The sequence below is a fragment of the Melozone crissalis genome, unplaced genomic scaffold, assembly GCF_028551555.1.
Source record: "Melozone crissalis strain CALT ecotype California unplaced genomic scaffold, PUWL_Pcris_2 ptg000008l_1, whole genome shotgun sequence".
In the NCBI taxonomy this organism is placed as follows: domain Eukaryota; kingdom Metazoa; phylum Chordata; class Aves; order Passeriformes; family Passerellidae; genus Melozone; species Melozone crissalis.
In genome coordinates, this window is record NW_026535786.1 from 1,013,204 (window position 1) to 1,026,359 (window position 13,156).

At 34.8% G+C, this 13,156-nt stretch overlaps 1 protein-coding gene across 6 annotated transcripts in view; it reads right to left on the reverse strand.

The window, feature by feature from the left end:
• The window catches only part of CNTN5 (contactin 5), a 608,827-nt gene that overhangs the window by 135,952 nt on the left and 459,719 nt on the right, over positions 1 to 13,156 (reverse strand). For all 6 annotated transcript variants that reach the window (XM_054269695.1, XM_054269698.1, XM_054269699.1 and 3 more), the window contains one exon: positions 10,665 to 10,767. In XM_054269695.1, the coding sequence (XP_054125670.1) occupies positions 10,665 to 10,767 (103 nt within the window). The remainder of the gene's footprint in view (positions 1 to 10,664; positions 10,768 to 13,156) is intronic.

The window sequence follows — 13,156 nt, forward strand, 5'->3', positions numbered from 1 at the left end:
CAGGAATGCCTATCAACCATGGACATCTACCTTTAGAATGTCATATATAAATCTGTTCAGAGCTTTATGAGACATAATAACCACTTTTCCATTCATTTGGTTTTTAAAATATAGTTAGAACTGAAATGCATGAAATACAGCAGCCGCGAGCATGGTGATTTAAAAATTAAAAGAGAATAGAAACAAATAATGATGATCTTGAAGACAGTGTACAGGAACAATTCCAGGTCTGCAAGTCTCTTCAAAAAATGCCCATGACTGTGCTAAAAATATCTATTGCATATATGAGTGTCATACATTAATGTGGACATGCCACCACTTATCACCACTATTAGCTTGTTCTTTATGGCACAGAGCAAGGACAGTGCCTGCTTCGCTGCATATCCAGCTCCACAGCATTTTCTTCACACTTTAAATTATGGCATGTTAAAGCATCTCTAGCATCTAAAATAGTGCCATGTATAAAGATGATTCATTTTCTATAATGGTTCATTATTTGCAGTGAATTATACTCCAGAGTTCCTCTTTACTGGTTGATCAGAGACTAAACTGATGTCTCAATCTTCACACTTAACTATTCAACAGCTAAATTTAGATAATGTAGCTGTCCATGCCTTAAGTAATAACCAACAGTTTTGGTGATTTAAATGTTTTTCCAAATTCTTAAATTTGAGTTAATCATGAACAAATGAGTCACCTGATGAAGGTGTAATCAAACAAGACCACAATAGGCAAAGATATTGATTTCACAAATAGTGAAGAAAGTGGAAAAGCTGTTCCACAACCTTTTGGGTTTGCATTTAGAAGTTACATAATGGTGTTTACTCTTGATGAAAGGGCAGCAGCACAGGTAAAAATTTAATACGAAAGAGCTGAATATTTCCTATGTATTCAGTGTTGTTGTCCTCATTGCAAAACTCCATATTATATTCCTACCATCACAGGATTGTGGATGGTATTTATATGATGGAATTGAGGAGGTAATGAGCCATCGCGTCTGTTAAAAATGATGGAAATAAGCTCTGGTTTTTCCTCAGCCATTCAGTAACCATTTTTTCTAGTCTCTGTACCACACTCTTCCTCAGCATGTGTCTGGGGGCATTCTGAAGTGGACATTATTCTAAAAATATTAAAGACCTAACAGGTAGATTATCACCAGCCTGTGATCAAGGCTGTTGAGAAGAGGAATCTTAAACAATTTGAAAAGCAAAAGACATAAATGATTCCTGCTGTTTTACTAAAGGGGATAATCCCTGAAGAATCCATGATTTTAAGAGACAATGCTTTGAAGCAGCAGATTTCTTTGAAAATATGACATATTTGGCAGGTGTTCATACAGATATTCAGGGCCACAGTACTGCAATAGAACTGTGTTTAGTTGCCTTGTGTTATTTTATAACTGAAATTTTTTGTCATTTTTCTCTCTTCTAAATTTTGCCTAGGCAGATTTTCTTTAGCTAGCACATTGATCTAGGATGTCCTGACTCTGCTGTACAGGTATGACCAGCATATGTGTGCAGATCGAGAAGATCAGGAAGACTAGTTACAATGAGTCCAAAAATCCCAAAGATTGTGACATATCATCAATGACAATGCAAATGTGAACAAAAATCTAGCATGTCTGAAGAGTGCAAGATGGCTTTGAACCTGCTGATCAGACACAGAGTTTGAAGACAATGTGTGATGATTTCCAGAAAAGCTGCATTTAAGGCTCTTGTGCCACAGTACCCTATACATTTATTTCTTTGAGGCAAATCCTTAAGGGAAACATAACAATGGTAACTCTGGTGACCTCCTCCTGAGAAATCCTAGAATTTGTTTCCTTCTGATCCTCTCAGACTCTGACACAAAGAGAAAGTCTACACATATGCTTCTGGATAGTAATTTTGAATAACAATAAAAAAAAAAAGCTCCTCCATCTTTAAATCTACAGTAAAGCTGCAAAGCTGCGCAAGTTACTAAACAGTTTTTAGTAACATTTATAAATTTTCTTCAAGGGTTCTGAGAGAGAAAGAAAAGAGATTGGTAATATTGGTTCTTCAAGAATGAAATTCTGCTGATACGGACTTAGTTTGGTAGGTTTTTCTCCCACTTTCCTTATGCCATACAGTAAAAGCAATCAAATTTAAATTTTAGGTTTAGAGTGAGGTAGAATGAGGCCTGGGAGCACTACTTGAGATTTACTGAAAAATCTTTATTACATTGCTATGAATGATTGCAATATCTGTAACAGTATTGCAAAGTCTATTTAAGAACAAGTCCACTTAGAAGAAAACAGAAACAAATCCAGCCTGAAAATCAGGAACACAATCCAGTCTGGCTCTAGCACCTTATAACACAAATACTTATTCAGCATGAGCTGAAAATTAACTTGAAATTGATAAAAGTCTTATAAATATTTGATATAAAAAAATATGTGCTATCAATGGGAAAAAAAGAGAAAGAGAATCCTGGATCTATTTTTGTCATATAAACAAACTCAACTTGAAGATGTCATGTCTGCATTTAAAAAGATGAGATGTCCTCTCATCATAACCTTATCTTGAGGGGAAAAGAAACCCTTATTTATGACATTGACAAATGTTCTGCAGAGAGTATTTATTTCCTTCTTGCAAGTATTTTGTCATCAATAAAATTTAAAAGTGGTTTCCACAGCTTCCAGATCTGGCATCTGATAGGATTAATAAAATATTTTGCAGTAGAGAGAACTGGTGTGAAGTAGCCTGATTTTTTGTCCCATGGAACTCAGGTATTTCTATATAAATTTTTGTATCTATCACGCAGTTTCATTTTGGGCAAATAATGAAATCAGATTAATACTCTATGGCATGGTTTCTCTGCTTTAAAAAGAGAAAACAAACAATTCATGTCTCTGTGGCCTGTAGATGAAAAATAGAACATCATGCTAAACCTTGGTTTTGATGGTAAATAACTACCTGTGGACTTCTACAATGTGAATTAGCTTGAGGCTTGAAAATGTTAAATTATTAACATGCCTTGTTCCCACAGTAATTGTGTTATATGTAGGAAAACGACTAAATACTTCAATCCAATTTCCAACAATGAACTGGATGTATAGCACCTAAAATGACTTATTTAATGCCAGGTTACCTTTAATATCAAAGGTGTTTCTGTGTGCCACCATTATTGTGGGAAGAGGAAAGGACTGTTTAGTGCTCATGGAAAACCACAAGTAGCTTAATATTTTCCAAAAGACAACAACTAAGCAACTTCCAGGGCTGAATGTCTATTCCTTGAGCTATCAGAATCCTTAGCAAAGAGACACTCACTTCCTGAGAAGCTTCATACAGTTGTCCAAGGAAAAGACAGCTTATCCTCAGAGAAAAAAACACAGAGCTGCTGACATATCCCAAATACATTGACAACAGAAGTGTCATACTTAGCTCTAAAAACAATGAAGCCTGATTTATATCCTAGATGTTGCTCTTTTTTATTTTGTACGCATGTATGTGTATATATATATATATATATATATATATATATATACACTCTAGTGAAGCGTGCTCTGTTCCCAGGACTATGTCCACTAATACTCATCTGCTGCTTGCTGCCTTGACTGCTCACTCATGTCAATGCCCTGGGTTTCAGTGTAGTGCAGTTAACAGAGGCTAATTTTGAGTATCACCAGCACACTAGCTTTGCTACTCTTTAGCACCACACCAGAGCTGAAGCAAGATGTGGATTCATGCTGATAACAAGGAGACTTAGGTTAGAAAATAGTCTGATCCCAGAATAAAAATCTTCATGAGAGGATTTCTAGATTACTGGGAAGGGGTCTGATTGCAGGAACATTTTATCTGGTTCTCTTGACAGTTCTTAAAAGGAGATGCCATCTGCCAGGTCTGGGGGAAGAATCTTGGAAGACCTGTTTGGAAACATTCAAGACCAGTAGGTAATACTGGATTTGCCAAGATAAGCCAACTGGAGGACAGAAGTCAAGGAGAAATATGTGGAAGTCTTGGCTGACAGTTTTGACTGGTGATCTGAAAGTAAAAAGCCTTATTTCACAGATTTGAAGAGCAGAGAGGGTTAAAGTCAGTCCCTTGAAGTTAGGAAACAATAGTGAAATGCTGGAATCTTCTATTTCACTGCGTGTAGAGACCAGATGGATAACTGCACGTGCTAGATGGAGAAGTGTGCAACCTGGATCTGTGACTCATTATAATACTACTCTTTATCAACTTCTTGTTCCTCCAAAAATCTCATATAATTATGTGGCAGATGGAGGAAAAAAAGGAATCAGGTACTATGAAACCTCTGACCAAAGATTCATTCCTGGGTGTCTTTAACCCTCTTTTCTGAAATTGTTCTCTTCATCATTACATTATTTTCTAGATCTCACTGAAACAGCACTTTAAAATGTGGATTTGCACGGCCTGTCTTTTTGTACCTGCAAAAATATTCGCAATATCTAGAAAACTGCTTCACAGCTATTACCCTATGTCATTGGCTTAGTGAGCCACACCAGCAAAAAATAACTTCTTCAGAAACTTCATGCAATTCTCCACATTTACAATCAAATGGTCTTCACCAGGCCATAAAGACTTTTTATTTGGCTGCTCTGATCTTTGCTTAGGTATTATACTGACTTATCCAAACACTCTGCCTTTATTTCCACATATTGAAAAATTTGTAGTAAGCTCTCCCTACACAGATTAATAGAATTGTTTGAGTTGGAAGGAAACAAAGATTATTGCGTTCCAGCCCCACTGGCATGGGCAGGGACACCTTCCTTTAGACCAGGTTGCTCAGAGCCCCATTCAACCTTGTCTTAAACACTTCCAGGATGGTGCATCCACAACAGGTATATAGTCTGCAATGAAAATGTTGGTAGTGCCATGAAACAAATAATAGCATTTCTAATAAAAGCTTGAAGATCAATTAGAAAAATTAGAAAAGTCTAGTAAAAGGAAAACGGGAACAGAAGGTAACAAAACTACTGTATTTAATGGATTTAAAACTTTGAGACATTTATTAATTTGAATCGACTCAGAGTTCATGATTTCAATAGAACATTTTTGAATCCTTCTTAGATTAAAAGTCATAAATTTCATTAATGTGTATGACTTATATATAGCTTTATCTTCTTTTTATTTCATTTCATTTAGAAAGGAAGATTTTTAAAAGGACTTTCAGCTGAGTTCTTGCAAGCCCTACTACATACGGGATGATTGCTTACAAGTGAGCTATAAATCCCTTCCAAAGTAAGCAATAGAATTATTAAGGCAATATTAAATATGATAAAATGAACAACACGTCTGTCAAAACTGCCTCATTTTACTTCAGTAACAAAAATAAGTAAATAAATATTGTTAAATTATTCTTATCATTAACTAAGTATATGTCAAAACGAAAGCATAGTTTTGACATTGCCAAAATGAAATAACCTAACATTTAAAAAGAATGTTGGTATATTATGTGTATGTTACTATTGTACAGAAATAACATAGGCATAAAAAAGTCTCTCAAAAATGCAGAAAAACAAGCCAATGCTTTGAAGAAAAGTTGCCTGTAGAAAAATTGCCTGTCAGCACTGTTGTTTATTGATGCTTTTGATTCAAATATCTCTGTGTTGATCTATATGGTTTAAAAATAACCATAGTATAAATAAAGTGATGCATAAAGTCTTTTTTTGTTTGTTTTAGCAAAACAATCCTTTTGGCAGTCTATACAGCACTTATTTTAAGAGCAAAGATTGAAAACTCTGGTAATCTACAAGTACTTCAATACCCCAGATCTTGTAATTTGTTTTAATGAGAAATAAAATATGATTACTCACTCAAAATTGGCTGCTGGCACTATCATAATACAAATTCAATTTTTTTTTTTCTGACAGAGCCAGAAAACCAATGAAATGTGACTTTTATAAGGAAAATAAAGTAGAAGTCTGGTGTAATGCACAAACAAAAATGCACTGAGGAAAAAGCTGAAGTGTGAGGGTCAGGTAGGGTGTGTGCATAATACACAGTTTAAAATTTAAAAATCTGTGTGAAAGAGTTTGAGTAGAATTATTCATATAGAAGCAAGAAGACAACTTAGGGTTATATGCCGGAAAGAATAATAAGGGGAAAAAAAATAAAGATGTTTCTGACACTTGCACTTTTCTTGCTTTCCTCTGCGGCCAAGGGTCTGGGCTCATTGAAGAGGACAGGAACTTACAGCTTTTCATGCCAACTTGCACAAACCACTCCTGTATCATTTCTCAAACTATGAAAACTTGTTCATTTTGAGGCTTCAAAATAAAAACCATGTTTCCATCTATGTCTGCCTTTAAGTCCTGTATTTAAAACAATGGTGCTAAAAGTATTTATGACATAAGTAAGGAAAAGCTGAAGGATGCGGGGATGGCTGTCACCGAAGTGCCTATTAATGAATGTATCATATAGTGGGGATGGAATTTAGAGTTCTTTTGCATATCAACAGCATTAATTTAATCTCTTTCTAATGGGCAGCTAAGCAAAAGCACCAGAATTATTTCTTTGAATAAAATACATGAAAAAAGAAATTAAAGAATGGACCAGTGGCCTCTAGATGCTCCTGAAAGCAAAGTCAGAAACACTTGAGAGAAAAATAAAATGGCAACCTGCTGTCACAGAAGGCAGTGTCTGAAAAGTTACTTTTCTGGAGCAGGAAAAGCAAAGAATGCTGTAACTTGTACAAAACTGTCAGCTAGGAAAATGATATCTCCTCCACCAGAACTTCTCTGAAGAACAAGGTCATCTGTCTTCTTGATTTACATAAGAAATCTAAGGTCTGTCAGTGAAATGGACATAAAAAATCAGGATTATGTGGACTACAAACAGAAACCTCATTATCCACTAGCTCATTTATTAGTTTTACAAAAAAATTAGCTTGTTTTTATAAATAAGAGAAGACACAAGCAGTGAGAGTTGTTACTCAAAAGCAAACATTAACATATTGTTGTTTAGAATTATTTTTATTAATTTAGATATTTTGAATTCTTCCATTCAGATTTTTTTCTTTTTCTTTTCAAATATTTATTTTAACAACATTTTCTGTAAATACTAACCAGGATGTAGTGATTCTGCAAATTAAAAAGAAGTATTTTTGCTATGGTGGAAAGCTAAAAATAAATGGAAAATGTTAATACCTTGTTATTGCCAGTGACTTTTTAGCAGGTTTTTTAAAATATATGATCCCCTGATTTGTTAGGGAACAAAGAAAATTCAAATATTTATAATAGAAACTACATATTTAAATGGGTGGCAGAAAACATATCTATATACTATATATAGGTACATATATATCAAATATAGATGTCACTGAAACATAAGTTGTTGTGTAGATGTGGCAGTGAATATGTCTATAAAAAGCAGCCTTGGGCCAGCATATATATCCAGCACAAAAGGCCACTAATTGCAATATGCACACTCTGATATATATGCAGTAAATTTTGTTTGGCTCTTCTGTTTTTCATGTCTTGTTAAACCTCAGCAGTAAATCACTGATTTATGCAGTGATTTCTTAGACAATGACTGATGCTCATGATAAGAATCTCTGTCTAGTGCAAATTAGATAATCTTGAGACACTTCACTCCTTCATTGCTTTGAATTTTTTAGCAGCTACAAAGTCTGTTTGTAAGTGGCATCAGTAACATAGTATTTTCACTTGTAACTGAATCAGCTACATATTGCTTGGGTCAGAATAAAATCCTTCTCAAAAAATTTATCTCTGTCAAGCAATTAAGATATTTGACTTTAGTTTGAAGACAAAAGCTTCAGAGCTTCAATTCTTTCAGCCATAGTGACTGACAGTGCTAAATAAACATTATTAATAAATCATTAATCTGTAACTGAAGACAAGGATCTTGCTGGAATATTTGCCAAATGCCTACTTCAGGAAATCTCTCTGGAACATTTGTCATTCTCACAATTACAGTGGAGAGAGAAGAGTATTTCAGACAGCTAAATTAAAGCATGAGAAAACCAGCAGCATATTGGTTTTAAGACTGTAATAAACCCAGGGTTATTTTCAATAAGAATTCAAAATATCAAGTTTGAATACTAAATAAAAAGGGACAAATTAGTTGTTGCTTCAGTTTAGCAAATGGGACCCATGGCAAGCTAACAAGCAACAACCTCTACAGGGCATTAGGAACAAGAAATGGGGACAAAAAAAGAAAATTATGAAAATGAATAGGAAATTTGATGCATTTCTACTTCTCACCTCAGCCTCCAGGTTTCAAATGGTGCCTGAAATGTCATTCATGTAATTATTACCATATCAAATTGAAAGCAATTTCAGCTCAGCTGATTTGATTGTGCATTAATGGCTGGGAAAAGAAGATAAGGAATGTGCATGGTAAAAATAGCTGCCCATTACTATAGCAGCAAATGGGTTCTTATTAGGTAACCTTAAATTCCTTGGTCATTCAGGTAGTCTTGATTTTTTTTGTTTATTAAAGATTAGCACCAAGTGAAAAAAAAATGAAATAACCTAATTGAAGTCCTTCCTGTCATCTTCACCTTCATTGCTGAATAGTGATTGAATCTTTTTGAGAGAGTTTACTAAATCTCATGGTGCTGAAGGTGGAATGTATCACTAGGTCTGTTTCTTGCCTTTCAGTGATGGTTGCAGAGGACAATGTGTGTCATACCTCCTTTTCACTGGGAAGTTGACTTGTAATCTGTCAGCAACTGTAATTTAATTCCAGCAAAATGAGGAAAATAAGAAGTAATATGTTAGTTACTTCTTCAACCATAGCCTAGAGTCTAAAAGGGCCTCATTGCCAAATATTGACTTGGCAGTGTTTCTGACAGGAGAGAGCCTGGAGCAATCAGCCTCTGTTCCTCATTTATTTCAGCATCTCAGGGAATCTCTCCATTTATTGCTTTCCTGTCCTTCATTCTCATTTTTCCTATCTAAAACATAAGACTTGTGTTCTACCCTACAAAAATTCTTGTCTCACATGTTTTTTTCTAAACTACTGCTTACATTTATGTTGGCACTGAATTTGCAGAAGCTGCTGTCGCTATAGGCATCCTCCATGTGGGCTGTGGTCTCTCAGCTATTGTTTGGACTGGTTTGGCTATGTCCTGTTTCTTCATCAAATTCACTGAACCTAAATAGATAAAACTGAAAAACTTTGTCAGCATTTCTCTTCAATTATGTGTGTATAATTTCTGTTGACCTGAAGACTGAGAGCATCTCAGTATTGGTCAAATATGAAAAAAAAAGCAAGAAAGAAGTAATTTTCAGACATATATCATCCACTCAGTAATTAGAAACTGTTAAGAGAAAAATCTGAGCAGAAAAACTCCAGTGACCAGTGACACATGAAGATCAAAATGGCTATAAAACATTCAAAAGCCCTCTCAGGTAGTAGAGACAGGCTTTGAAAAGTCACTGTGGAAAACCAGACCTGCTAAACAACCTGGAGGAATGATCCTCAGCAAAACAGACTATTGTCCTAAAACTCCTAACCTCCTATGTTTTGTTCCTCCTTAGGTAAATAAGAAGAAATGGTATGCAAGATATAGTATTTCTCAGACTGTTTTGTGAAATTCCTCCAAAGGATTTACAAAAAAATCCTTCCCTTATTTTTTAATCAAGACCAGGCTGTAAGAAGCTTGCCTGTTTTTTGATAAGCTATGGACTATAAAAGCAGGCAGGGTATATGAATTTTACCAGCATAACTTTGGAGACTAGGAGGAAGATGTCCGAAAGAACATCATTATGAAAAGGAGCTGAAAAGAATTCAATACAGTGAGTTTGTTTTCAACACACCACACAGAATTTGATGAGGTATTTTGGCAAGAATCCGACCCGTTAGAAGTTTTAAAATGTCTCTAGAGAAATATCATTGAAAGAACATCTGTTTTTAGCAGCATATATGTCAAGAAGAAGGAATCTCTCTGAATCACTAGAAATGACTCTTAGTTCTGTCTGTCTGTGTACTAACATTGCCATCCTTATTCTTGGGAACAATCCTAATAGTAACTTGAGTAACTAATAGTAGCTGCCATCACAAAACTGAAATCTTATCATTTTCATCCTATATTCTGTAATCTCAATACTGTATAGAAGTAATTTTAGTTTCAGTTTCTCTTACCTTTCTCTCCCTAAACTCTTTTACATACAAACATCTAAAAACCCCTTGACGTGAATAGCAAACACCCATTCTGTACTAGTACTATTAGGTCAGGCAGAAACTATAGAGTGGGAGCTGCCACAAAATGTGTTAGGACATGATCAGGACATTGCACTCTTAGCTTTGTGTATAAATCACTAATATGGGGCAGAGAAGAAAACTCTATGAATGTTTGTTTATTCTCCAAATACAACATTTTTACAGGACAAACTCTAATTTACTGATTTATACTATTCTTGTGAATGAATGGGTGTGAGTGTGGTAAAACTTTCAATCAAAAAGCCTTTCTGCTTTTTGTTTATTTGATTGGTGCTTTTCATTTTGACAGAGACACTGTTAACCTGACTGAATTCCTGACCACAGAAATGGCTGGACAGGGAGTTCATAATCAGCTACTTAGTCAATTGGTTATTTTGAGAATGCAGTAAGGACTGTCTGTAAAAAAAATTCCAGCAAAATAATGGAACCACAATTCAGGCATGTCTCATCTTAATAAACAATGATATCTAATTAGAAACAATCTTTACTTACTTTCCAAGTGCAAAACACTCCATCTTAACAGTAGTTCCCCTTGCAGCTGTAACTATGTAAGGAAAATGGACTTCAATTTTTGGTTCATATTCCCCCATCGCACCTGGAAAATAACGAATGTTTACAATATGAAATATCATCAGTTTTCCATTATTACAGAAAGACCCATGGCCTGCTTTTTGAATCTGCCAGCAATAAAGTTGGTAATTGATGGAGATAACCTCACTTGACCTGATGTGCTGTGCCCAGGTGCAGTATACATACACTAAAATGCTCTTCAGTTTACCAGCAGCACAACATTGAACTTTAAAAAAAGATTTATTTTTTGAAACTTGGGCTAATGTTTAAATGTCCAAAGATTAACATGGGCAATCAATGGAAGAGTGAGACTTTTCATGGACCAAACCTTTGTTTACCAGCACATTCACAATTAGACAAATAAATCAACATATCGTGCTGCGTTTGACTGAGGACATTCTAAGCTGAGGGAAAAATCCTCAATTATGTAGGAGCATTTGTGTACACACATACAAACACCGATATGTAGACATGAAAATTTCAGCTATGTAATTTTCAGTGACACTTTTAATTTGGAAGAAAATTTCTTTTCAGGACAGCACTTTAAGTACTGCAAGATAGCATTCTAGGAAATGGGAAAACATTCAGGAATGGGAAAATATAGAAGTGGAAATCAATAAAGTTATCTCAGATTTGGTGTAGAGTGATTGACAGCTTTGGAAAATCACAAGAGCTTAGGAAATGAGAAATCAGTAAGGAAATGGAGCTATGTTTTATAAGGTGTGGTGAGAAATTTGTGTTTAATGCCACTTGGAGAAAATACAATCAGCATGGAAGGAGAAGAATATGACTCTAAGAGCTGTATTTGGTTAGATGGAATTTGGGCTATGGGGGTAGGAAATACTCGGGAGCAAAAGGCTGTATTTAAAAAAGTAAGAATGGTTCAGATTTTTAAATGAGGAAAATGGAGTAAAATCTGACTTGTTGAAAAAGTAACAACAAGACAAATCTAAATCTATAAAATCAGTCAAGATTCTCCAAAAGACTCTAAACCAAGCAAAAAGGAACAAGAGATGAAAAGGCAGGAGAGAAAAGAGATCTCTTATGTGAGAAAGAAAAGAAATGAGCGTAAGAAGAAACATGGAAGTAGAGGAGTACAAGATTTACAGCTGAGAGAATAAGAGTTGGCAGAGATGGATGAAAAAACAACCCACAACCTGCTAGAGCAAAACACAGTACATAAGACTGAAATTGTAAAACATATATTCCTAGCCTTCAAATGTTCCTTGTGGGGCTCAGGAGTTTCCAGTGGGGCTGTGCTCTCATTTTCCCACTGTCACTCAGGCCCCTGAAGAAGCTTGGTTCTGGAGGAGGTCTGAACATATATACATTTGAATGTTTCATCAGGGGCTTAAGTCTAATTAGAAAATCTAAATGCGTCTCATAAGTGAATCAGATGACAGAAAAAGAAAGTATTAAATGCTTTTATTTCAAATAATGTAATTCTATAAATAATTCTATAGGTATCAGATTTCTTTGTAAAAAAAATTATCCTGCAAGTATTATGTGGGCTAGCAATACTGACCCATTTCCTCCAAGACAGGAATAAATCAGTGTTTTGACATTGCTTTATGAATCCTCTTTTTTTAATAGGAAAAACCTCCATATGTGTCCTGGGTATTAAAATAAAGCCAGGCCATCAAAAAATTGTTAATTAAAATTTTCCTTAACCTAGACTGAAGTGATTGCTAGTATAATATATCATAAAAATACATTCCCACTGGATTGAAAGACATCAATAAATTAATAATTTAGTTACACCCCTTGTAACTTTGTTTACTTTTTTCTGATTTTTTTGTGACTATGAATACTAGTTTCTGACTTATCTCAGTTAACCAATTATATGATTTTACAGGATATCTATAATATCTCCTCTCAAATATGTCTTTAGTAGACTGAAAAACCCCAGACCATTAAACTTTCCTTAAAAAGAATATTTAATAAACATTCCTAGTTCCCATGTGGCACCTCTTCAAATTCCATTCTCTCACTTTGAGATGTGAAGGTGAGAACTACAGAACAATAATGAAGATGTAGATCTTTCTATTGCACTCTTTATTTCCTTGGAGTTTTTGAGGGTTTTTTACAAAATTCTGTTCTATTTGCTGTTTTGTACTTGAACTGATGCTCATACACTGTGGCACTCTAACGTCTTTACTGATAATATCTAGTAAAGTATTATTACTTCTCTGTTCATTTTGCTACCAGATAGTTTATGTGTTGAATAGTGAAGTCTCAGATAAGTCCTTACTGACAATCTCTCAGTTCTCCAAACAGTTTAGGTACTCATATGGTAGATTTTTTTCTAATATATTTTTAATTGAAAGTAGGGCTGTACTTCAGGTCCTCTAAGAATTTATTTTCCTCAACAACCTTTGATGGGTGACCCTGTAAAGAACAATGTGAAATGCAAG